Here is an 11,485-nt window from a genome sequence, read left to right on the forward strand (position 1 = left end):
GATCAGAACACAATGATGAGTGAAAAAGGTTGCAAGCTTTTTGCAATGTAATTTTAGTTACATTTAAAATACTAGATGTCAACATTTTGTAAGTATTTATATTATCTGTACTATAATTATTTACATTACCTTAACTTGAGTGGGTTCCGGTGTGAAAAACTACACTTAGCTGCCTAAGCAACCAGTATGAAATGTCAAAACAGAGCCCTGTGCAGTCTAATGGTTACCATAGTAACTACAGAAGCTAGAGTAAGACCACCTTGATTAACGCAAAACCTTTTTTTTGGCTTTACCAACATTATATTAGTCAAAGCAGGTGTCCTGTTTCACCCTTTTTTTTGTTTTACTATAGGCAGCATGTGAGTAGCTTTAATGAGAAATAATGACCTAAGCTGCACCTTGATTGGTCAATATCCTGATTTTGTGCTTATATAAATGGCTGCCTTCTTACAGTGCTTTAGTCTGTGACATGCTACAGCTGATAGTAATATGTAATATTATAAATGGAACACATTGTTACAGATTTCAGAGTATAGGCAGTCGGCTGTTTGGAACACAACAGATGTTTGTGATACTGTGTTGCCGAAGGGCAGAGCTTAAAAAATAAAATAAAAAGTGCGAAAGCAGGGCCACCGACAGGAGGGGGAGAGCCAGGACAGCTGAGCCTGTGGGGGCCCGGTCAACCGGTGCTTCGGCCTATCCAGGCCCAAGATCCATGTCCAACTGCCGGGCCCCAGCTCTCCCTGGACTTCACTGAATCTGGGACAGGTTAAGAGGGGGGAGGGGGGGAGTACATGGGGAAGATGAGGGAGAGGGTGCAAGAGCAGGGGGGTGGGAGGTGGGGGTGTAAGAGGGATAGTCAGGGATGAGTGAGAAGGGGAAAGAATGAGGGCATAAGCGAGTGAGGGTGTGAAAAGGAGGAGCGTGTAAGAGAAAGAGAGGGGGGGGGGGGGGGGTGTCTCACAAGGCTGCCGACACTGGGGGATGGGCTACTTTCTAAATGGTTGCTGTAGCAACCAAAGGATAACCCCTACATATTACACACAGAGGAAAAAAATAATAATATCGATCCTTAAAAATGGTGTTAGGAGTTTAACAAAATAAGAGATACCGACAGTGTTATCTAATACTACATACCAATTTGAAAAAATGTTTTTGCATGTTTTGCCATCTTAACCCCCCCTCCCTCTCTCCATGTGATTCTGGAGGGAGAATTGCCATTTTAAAACACCATTTAACAGAAATATTTTTTTACCTTTAGGACTCACTTTTTAAAATCTTGTAACAAGTTCTAGTTGAATGTCCACTGTGTAAAGGAGCAGATGGTGTTGTTTCTCTAGAACTGCATAACACACACACACACACACACACACACACACACACACACACAGCTTGACTGCCATCTTGAGCCAGCAAAATCCAAAAAATTGTCTCCAACCATTACAAAGGCTTAAAAAAAAAAAAAAAAAAAAAAAAAACATCAAAGAGTTGTATAATTTCATTTAACAAACACAATCCCAGAACCCCCGCCCCAAAAATATAATATATATAATATATAATATAATATGCTACTGAGCATGGCAAAAAATGTACAAAAGACAGAAAAGCCCAATGCTACAAAAATACAGTGAAATACTTGTATATTCTCTTGAATAAATGGTTATTTAGTTAAACCCTTTAGCCAAAGTGTTAAGCCTGCAAGCCACATCAAAGCATGACCAGTAAGCAGGTCAATACATTTTCATTTATTTTGAATTGGAAAGTGGAGGTTATTGAAGTGTTCGCATATAAAGTAAATACATACATTAAAAATAATATACCAATCCCAAAAACATTTTAATCGAAAGGGTTTGGCATTTTCTTGTTTTGTTCAAATAGGAGTATTTTGGAATAAAATGTAGGATTACAAGAATGATGATCCATCATGACCTTTTAACCCCTTTGGTACAAGATATGTCTGTCTGTAGCATACACCCATGTAGATATTTTCCCAAGGCAATTAATATCATGCATGACAAGGGCCGAAAAAGCTCAAGATGCCAAGTCACAGCGTAGCTTTGGTACATTGTATATGAGCCCAGGAAGAGATCTGGAGCTCAAGTACTTTAACAGGAAGAGAAAAATTAGGCATGTTTCTATATAAATTCTTTCAGAGAGGGTATCCCTCCAACAGCTCATATCAAATGCAAGTATATGGGGCTAGTTGATAATGAAGCTAGTGCCTACCTGGCCTTTTTCTCTACGAGAATGGTCCAGCAACCAGGAAATGAATGATGCAGAATTACTTTTAAAACGCTTGGGTATACAAACATAGCCCCTCTTGATAGAGGAGTCACCTCGATAAATCAATAGAACTCACATACTGCAGTGTGGGAAATCCTCGATTCAGTGTGGAGCTTGTGATAATTGAGGAAATCCTCCGGTGTGTGAAACCGCTTGCAAGGTACTGGAACAGAATTTGGGGAAAAAAAATTGTGACGCAGCACATATATCTCTCCATTCATTCGCATTGGGGTGCGACGCAATTTTCCCAAATTGTGTTGTAGCTTTGGAACATCCCAAACTTCAGTCTGCACTTTAGGAGCTAAACAAAATTAGAAGGAAAGGTGCAAAGCAAACGGTTAACTCTCCTTTTACTTTATAGCTACAGCACGACGTTACTGCCAAGCTTTGCCGATGCTTACAAATGTGTAGCATGACAGGTGGAAATTGGATTTGAGCCATCTAAAAACAAGGCTTTCTAGCGACAGGTCAATAGAAGCAGTTGCAAATACAGTACCATTATAGAAGCAAAAGCTACAGGCCAAAACATCCAAGCATTCACATTTCAAACACCTTGAACAGAAAGTATATGTATGGAATTTTATTTGCATTTGGCTTTATGAACCACTTGGGTTAATAATAATAAAAAATAATATACACAAATATTTACATACATCTTGCAATTAGAAAAAGTTCTTCATTAAGGCAATCAATAAAGAGGTACATAGGTTACAATACATTAAGCCATATATCTAATTTACTCACTTCACAATATGTACAATGACATTTCTGGACTATGGTATTTGTACACTTTTATACAGGTATTTCCGTTACGTAGTAACGAGTTCCTGACCAGCAATTTGCTAGAAATGAATCCTTCTGCAAGAAGGAACGCAGTATTGAGGTGGGAGCTAGGACAGAGGAGGAATGTAAAGCTAGAATGTCATTTAAGGTCTTGGTGAATAAAAGGCAGGGACAAGCTGCATACAATGCATGGCATAGTGCCCCCTCTCCCCCCAACCCTAGGACTAACCAGGGTAATATAACACCATCAATAAATGGTTTCAATGAGAAACACCAGGGCGTCTGTTTCACATCTGATCCCATGCAACACAAGTTTGTTTATTGCAAAATATTAAACAGTATCTTCCAGGAGTCAGGTGTCAAGGCATTTCGCAGTTATTTTCTGCAAAGTTTGTACATTACTGAAAAATAAATGGTTGCAGCTGGTTGGGAGCAGCCAAATCGATAAGGATTTAATAAAGTGTGGGCGAGTATGTAAAAGACATAATATATCCAACTTTTCTTCCATCCCTCTAAAGCCCCAGGGTTACCCACTGAACCAAATGGATTCATCATAAGCAGCTCACTAGATAGAAACGAATAAAAACAGTTTATGTAGAACAGGAAAAGAAATTAGGTCACTTTGCTGAGCTCTCTCTTTAAAGAGACACTCAATTCTGCACAGAACATACATTGGGTATTTATAATCAACTCACATGATATACCCTTGAAACATCAGCAGAAGGGTGCATCACTTAAAAAGTTCATCTATAGGTCATCACTATAAACAGATTGGGATGGACCTCATCCATGACATCTGTAGCAGAATATGATCCTTGTTGATTACACGCCGAGCTCTGGTCAGAACAAGTTCCTACATTACAGTTGGCTATAACTGGATCTGTCCATGACCAACTTCAGGCTCTTCATAGCGAGGTGGTGATTCTGTGTCACTTAACGCTTGCTGCCCCAGCTGCTGTTCTGGCAGCTCTTGCTCAGTGATGTCCTCCAGTTTTGGTCCAGCCACAGACAAGCTAGCATCACCACTGGGCTTAGCCATTTTTATGGCTTCCTCGTAGGCTGGGGGAAGCTCCATGGCATAGAGGCTATAGGCAGGAGGAGACATGGTGCTTCTGTCAATGTCTCCGAATGTAAACATGTGTGGATACTGCACAGAACTGTATGCTGAAAGAGAGAATACTATAACTTAATTGCAATATTTAAGGCATTCAAAAAAGGAAGGAAAAGTGCTTAGTTTCAACTATAAAAAGTATTTTAAGACTGAATGGATTAATTGTAGATTGTGAAACCATAAGGTAAGGACACACGCCCCTTTTTCAATTAGGGCATAAGCACCGTCCCATACACCATGTAACCAATTATGCAATACCTTAAAGTGAGTGTGAGTGAGAACCATATTTAATGAACACTGGAAAAAAATGATCCAAAGGACTTAAAAAAAACAAAACAAAACAAAAAAAAAAACAACATTTAAAAAAATATTCTTAAAGACAATCGTGAAATGCCAGACCAATAAGCAAATGTAAAAAACAGTGATGTAAAGCTGTTAGGGTAAAAATCATGAAGTGTACCGTTACAGGGGTGGATGGATAAACAAAAAACCCACACCTTAGGAGCCAGTCTGACTTTTTAGGTGACAGAATTTGAAGGGGAAAAAGCAGGGGGTGGTTGGCTGTAATAATATCTGCACTGTTACCAGCTGTGTGCATCTGTTACACACTCACAGATATCCCTCCATCAAGAACTATAGTGGTAGACTGTCCACAGGATTCCATTATATTGTTAGTCTTCCCTATTTTTACCATTTATTAAAATACAGACTGCACCACAGGTAATCCCTGCAAATTAATGTTTTCATGCCAGATAAAATCTGTATGTTTAATATATGACAAAAGCAGCCAACATTAGGATTTGTACAGTATTGTCACAACACCTCCAACATCGGCTTTATCCCCGTGTATACACTGTACATCTAGAGGACACTGGGATCTGACTGAAAACTTATGATGTATTTTAGTGCTAGTGAATTTAATGTGTATTCCAACAACAGATCAATTTCATTACCTTGCTGCAACTATGTGGGGTAAGGGGTGTGGTTAGCAAAGATCTAGACCCTGGGTGAGGTCATGGGCTTCTAGTTCATTTATATCAGTTGTTTACAACTTTTTTTTTGGTCAAGGAACCCTATGTAAAATGCTGAGGAACTCCAACCCTCTCCAGAGAGTCTGAGATCAGATGCATTGTAAAACGGTTACATTTTGAAATGACCTTAAAAATTACAGGGGACCCTTTAGGGATGCCTGGGAAACCCTAGTTGGGAATAAAAGCAAATCTGTATACACTAGACTATTGGAAGAGGGGCAGTACTACAACTCCCAGAAGCCCCTGTAGATAAGGGAAGGGAGATCATATAGCAAGAAAAAGCATCCACCACAGGAGCGTCTTTAGGTGCCTGGGCACTTTTTCCACCCCATGTCTAGATACTAAATTATAGGGTACACAGATGGTAAAACTATAGGACATCTGTTCATGAATTGCCATGTATTCTGTTGATTCATGAGAGATCCATTCTGCATACTAGACCAAATAACGAAGACACTTCAGTTTTGCCAACAGGCTGTTGCAATAATCATTGTAGTGTTACAATTGAAACATTTGTCACTTCAGGGGTATTCCTAAACATATTGCAGTTATACCGAGTCTGGCTCTCCCTGGACACCAATTAAAGTGCTTTGTGATCATTTGAAATATTTTAAAATGGGTTTCCCAAATTGAAACATTATAGATGAAATTTATAATTAAAATTATCTTATCATTTTTGCTTTCAATAATACATATTTGTATGTTTCAAAGAATGAAGGTCTCCCCCCACAGCCCAGTGGGAGGGGGGCATTGCTGCCAAGGGCTCAAACATAACCAAGAAACAAAGTGCATCATGAATCATCAGGCTGCTGGGGGATTAAACTATTGAAGAATTTTACAGTGAAGTGTGACAGAAAGGACACACCCACACCCCACACCCGTGTTAATTCCTTGCTGTATTTGTCAACACTTACAGGTAACTGTGCTGTGAATGGTGCTGTCATTATCAATAGCAATGACAGTCACTTCATATGGATGGCTCGGGAAAGGCTGCACAGGAGGCTTCTTCTTTCTGCAGCAGAACTTGATGCAGCTGGCTGTGACCCCGCAGAGCAAGAGTATAACAATGGTCACCAATATCAGCCTGTTGAGAGCGAAGAGGGGCATTAATGGTCAATGAACCTACATAAACACAGACAGTAAAACAGTTCTCACTGACAGACTAGACCCAGACAGCGCTTTTATTTAAGGGTTTATATTTGGAATAAAACAAAAAAAAACAAAACCTGTTTGGAATAGTAAGAGAGAAGTCACTGGACCATTATGATTCAGGAAGTTGGCAGAAAAATACTCTATGACAAAGCAAAGATAATGTCTGGCTTTATGTGCATCTACTCTTCAATGCTATCAGTTAAACAGGTTAAAAGATCAACTACAGCTCAATCATGCATTTAAAACTCAAGTCCCATGTCAGCATGTATATTATGAGACATCTTGAATTTCATCTTCCACAGTTGACAGTTTCATGTTTCCACTCTGGCTAAGAAGCAAGACAGCGGGGACTCAAATGCCTAAATTAACAGTGCAGAAGTACAAAGGCCTGGTGATACACAGGCAAAGCAGACCTAGAATAAACACCCCATAGAAGCCACATTATGTTACGGGAGACCAAAGTAACTAAATCCATTGATGGTGTTGAAAAAAAATAAACTGAAAAGCAGTCCCAATAAAAAAAAAAATAAAAAAAAAAAGTAGTTCACAGGAATGCCAGGTTGTCTTCTGCATTCTGAATATTTGTTTCAATGTTAAACATTTCCCCCTTCTGTTAAACAGTAGAAAGAACTAGGCATTACATTAGAATGTTAAAAAAAGGTTTGTTTAAAGATCATACAAATGGAAGTGTGACGTGGGGCATTTAAACAGTATCAAAATACTGGCAGCACCTTTAGGAGATATGCACCTCTGGAGCAGGGGATTCCCGGTGGTAAAATTAATGCACTGCAACGCGAGATACATGGTTTAACAAACAAAAAAAAAATTTTTGTTCATCACATTTGTATAGGGGTCATTGCCAGTCGTCATTTTAGGATTTCTTTTTACATGTAACTTAGAATAGGAACGTTTAATTTTTCAGAGGTCATTGCATTTCCTTTTCCATCTGCCTCCCCCATCAATTTTCAGATGTTAATCTAATTAAAACAATGGCACAAAAAAAATAAATTAAAAAAAAAGTCCTATTATTGCTATTGAGGGCATTCCTTGTTTGGATAAATCAGATTCTGTTTTGTCTCTCCCCCTCAACCCCCCCCCCCCTGTATCCTTCGACAAATAAATCACCTACATGTTTAATAAATAGAAATGTCACTTAAGAGCACATTTTTGGATGTCCGTGTGAGCATGGATACTGGCTGTGCAATGTGGAGCTGGTAGTGGTTACAAACACTTATTATAAATACACACACACACACACACACACACACACACACACACACAGTCGCCCAGCAAATAAAAATACTACATTCACCCATCTCAGACAGGTCTGTAATCCCGTCTTTCCGTCAACCGCGCCCCCCCCAATCATCTCTTAGCACACAGAGCTTCCACTGCAGTCTCTGGGTAACGACATGCAAATGAGTACAGTGACACTTTTTGCTTCATATCCATTTTATCATGGATCACTAAAAGCTTATCACATCCGTATTAGACAGCTTTAAATAAAAAAATACAAAAAAAAAAAGGAGGGAAAATGTTAAAGCAAAGCCTGGGTTAAGAAAATGTGTGGCCAGTAAACTTTCAGCCATTTCAACCTTTTGGGTCTCCGTGAGAGAGGATGGTTATACTGACTCTGCAATGTGTGTGGCTGGGAGCGGTTACAGGCAGAGCATTCCACAGCTTTTTCTGCACCGCCTGTGACCCGTTTGAAACATGTGAATGTGATCATAAGTGGTATTTTTATTTGCTGTACCACTACAATGGAGGGTTGGTCACCTTCCCCCTCCCCCCCCCCCCCCATTTTCACACACACACACACACACACCTTAAGTTGTGTCGGTTAAACCACACATTAAATGTGTCACCTTTAACAAATATATAACGTGCTTGTCACAATATTCCATTTCCGGGGCTCCTGCTCTGTCCTGGTGTTCCAATTGCCTTCTAGCTTTGTGTCATTTTCTGTGGTAAGAGCAGGATGGACTTCCTATGGAAACCTTGTGCTGAAACCCTGACAAACTTACCAAGTGACACACAAGGTAAATCAGATTGCCCGACATTTTAGTTCACACAAGTAACTTCCTTGCATATGTCAGGATTGAAACCCTTAACTAGCATTGTAACATAACGAATCCCTTAATTTCAAAGAGCCCACACAACTCCCCGTTTTTAAAATTATATGCAAGATTGAGCTGCAAAGATTTAAAAAAAAAAAAAAAAGTGCAATATCCTTCAAAAAGTGCCTTGGAAAAAGCGTTTACACAGATATATCTGCAGTGTTACATCATACAAGATATTTGATAGACTGTGGGATGCTCAAAAGAACCATAAAAACAGACAAAATATCACTTAATGATTTAGCTTTAAGCAACAGGTACACAATAAAGCTTATGAATGTCACATAACATGGAGTCTTAAACACAATCCTGTGTCCAGAAAATGAATGGTGTGTGTAAATGAAAGGGTCAAAACGAGATGAAGTCCAAATCTGTTTCCAGAGGGAAACCAATTTACATCATACAAGACGGTTAAAGCCAGAGTACTGATCTAGGATGTTTTTACTATACGTTTTTCTCCCAATGGGACAGTCACAGTTACAATGTTGCGCATTGTACGTGACATTTTACAAAGTCCCTGCCAACACAAGATTACAATATATAATGTTTGATGACAGAGGCACAGGGAGAGAAGGCCATAAGGTGATGCCAGCATTTCAACCAAGTCCCCATCCACTTCAAAGTCAGTGTCAGTTTTCAGTCACACCGTCTGCTCACTCACCTGCTCCCCATATTATATAGTGTTGGTAACCAGCAGGTGACCTAGCTGGCTGGGCATTGCTTTCATGTGACAGTCCTGTTACACAGGTCATTATTCTGACATGGCACTGGTCTATTTTTGTATCAGCTTTGGGTGGCAGGGGGGGGGGGGGGGTCAACATACATTGGCCTCAATTCCATTGCTACCAACACAAGTACTCATGTTCAACACCCAGCAAGCAGATGGCAAAGAAATGCAAATGCTATGAATAGATGTTAAAAAAAAAAAAAAAGCTGAGCACACGTGGTGGCTTTTAACAAAATTAACTCCACTCCTAAAAACCTCTTAAACTGCAAATGCAGATTAAAAATAAATAAATTACAGTGGGTTGCAATATTTAGTATCATCTTTTCTGTACAACAGAGTTTTTTTTTTTAAAGGATCAATCACAGCAATACCTACCTGCGTTAAAAAGGTAATTCTGTAGTATTAGATGCTACTTTTCTTTTTTTATTTATTTTACATTTCAACTTTTAATGAGTTGTAATATACTGAGCATCCTTTGATTTCTATAGCAGGTTTTAAACACTTCCCCAGCAGTGCAATATATTTGTAACACTTTCCTGTTTGTGATCATTTGTTGCCAATATTCCCAGCAGTTTGAGCTGCAAACTAACAATAGATAATGTTACTGTGGTGATATTAGAATACATTGTAGCCGAGTTACACTGACTGAAGGATCGATTTGAAACAAGGAAGCAGGATTTGCTGCTCCATCACAGGAGAACTAAATGATCGGCAGTTTAGGTAATTAGTTTTCAATAACAGATAATCAAAGGCTGCATATATTAAAACTGAAAAGTTTTTATTTTAAGCTGCTTGGATTGCCTTAACCAGCAATGCACTAAAAGGCCATTATGAACAAATATAATTAAGATGGATAATTTCAGCTCCAAGTATTATTCAGCAATTATCTTGGGCATGGCAACAAATCAAGAATTTGGAAGGGAAATGAAGGTTTAATAGAAAAAGCATAGACTGCATGGATTTTAATACTTACCAAACATACCAGAGGTTCATCCAATTGTTTGCCTGAGGGCATCTAAATAACAAAAAAAAAATATCCAAGTTACACAAAGTAAATTATAAACCACAGGCACCAAAACCTCGAGATCATAAGAGCATTGCTTACCGTCCAGATTTTCCACATTCCTTATCATCACCGTCATCATCAGCAATACACACCGAGATCTACAAGAAGAAGAAGCGGTGTACTGAGTAACACAGACTTATGCAAAGTCTCCCAGCTGCAAAACCAGTACAACAACGCTGCACCGGACATAAAGGCAAACACATCCAATTCGTTTCAGTGACCATGTTTATCTTTGTTAAACCTGGTGTTTCTTTTTTCTGTTTCACAACCAGAAGGCCAATACATCAGACACCATCAGATGTGTTTAAACATGTCTTAACTCAAAAAGTATTTACCAACATGGCTTTTTGAATTCGGCAGATTGGATGCGATTGTACAAAAGTAGAAAATGCTGCCAAATAGGGTTTCATTTTAGGCAGCTCTAAAACACAACACAATAGCTGTCAAACCAACCACTGATCTGCCAAGTCGGGAAACAACCGTGAGTTATCTACACCCGATTAAATATTTACCAACAAGATGAGACTATATGAAAGAACGATGCTGACATGCATGAGCCCAGCGAAGAATAATGTATGTAAAAGAGGGTAGCACAGTGAAGCAGACATGGGATGTGAGGAGGCAGCGGTTCACGTGGCTTTTCAAACCATTCCTCACAAACAAAGGAAACGGAGTGAGGTTGAATCTTACCAGCAGCTGCAAGCAGCAGAGGCGCAGGGAAGGGCCCCACGTGTGCTGTCTGGAGGCCCACATTGGCACTGCTTGTAATCCCAGCCAGCAGCTACTTCCTCCGGTGAATAGAACACACACAGTCCGGACCCCCGAGCACGCTGCACAAGCAGCTCACACAAAGCACACGGACACGCCACTGCCCCACCGCCTGACACCACAGAGGGTTTATAGCTCCCTGCACGCCCATAAACTGCACAGCTCTGCGCCACGCCCGTCTGTGTGACTGGCTCCTGCCTTTGCTATACAAGCAGGCTGAGCTTCCCACAATGTGTGGGGAGGGTGGAAGATACCATGTGATGTGTTATCACACGGGATAATAAGTAACACTGGGAAACAGGAACAATATGGCATACAAAATCATAGACTACGAAACAATGGGGGGAGTCATCATTTTGGAATAACCTTCCTGTCTGTAAAACTGGGTTAAAATTGGTAAGACAACTGCTCCTGATATTTTAATGAAAAAATACAATGGAAAGCAGC

At 39.7% G+C, this 11,485-nt stretch overlaps 1 protein-coding gene across 1 annotated transcript; it reads right to left on the bottom strand.

The window, feature by feature from the left end:
• Positions 1 to 1,817: 1,817 nt before the first annotated feature.
• On the bottom strand, positions 1,818 to 11,241 carry TMEM52 (transmembrane protein 52). The gene is made up of 5 exons (XM_075604839.1): positions 10,961 to 11,241; positions 10,310 to 10,368; positions 10,178 to 10,219; positions 6,123 to 6,292; positions 1,818 to 4,230 (listed from the first exon to the last, which is right to left on the bottom strand). Exons 1-5 carry the CDS (start codon positions 11,021 to 11,023, stop codon positions 3,935 to 3,937), a joined length of 630 nt encoding a protein of 209 aa, XP_075460954.1. The 5' UTR covers positions 11,024 to 11,241; the 3' UTR covers positions 1,818 to 3,934.
• Between the last annotated feature and the right edge of the window lie 244 nt (positions 11,242 to 11,485).

Source organism: Ascaphus truei, chromosome 6, assembly GCF_040206685.1.
Source record: "Ascaphus truei isolate aAscTru1 chromosome 6, aAscTru1.hap1, whole genome shotgun sequence".
In the NCBI taxonomy this organism is placed as follows: domain Eukaryota; kingdom Metazoa; phylum Chordata; class Amphibia; order Anura; family Ascaphidae; genus Ascaphus; species Ascaphus truei.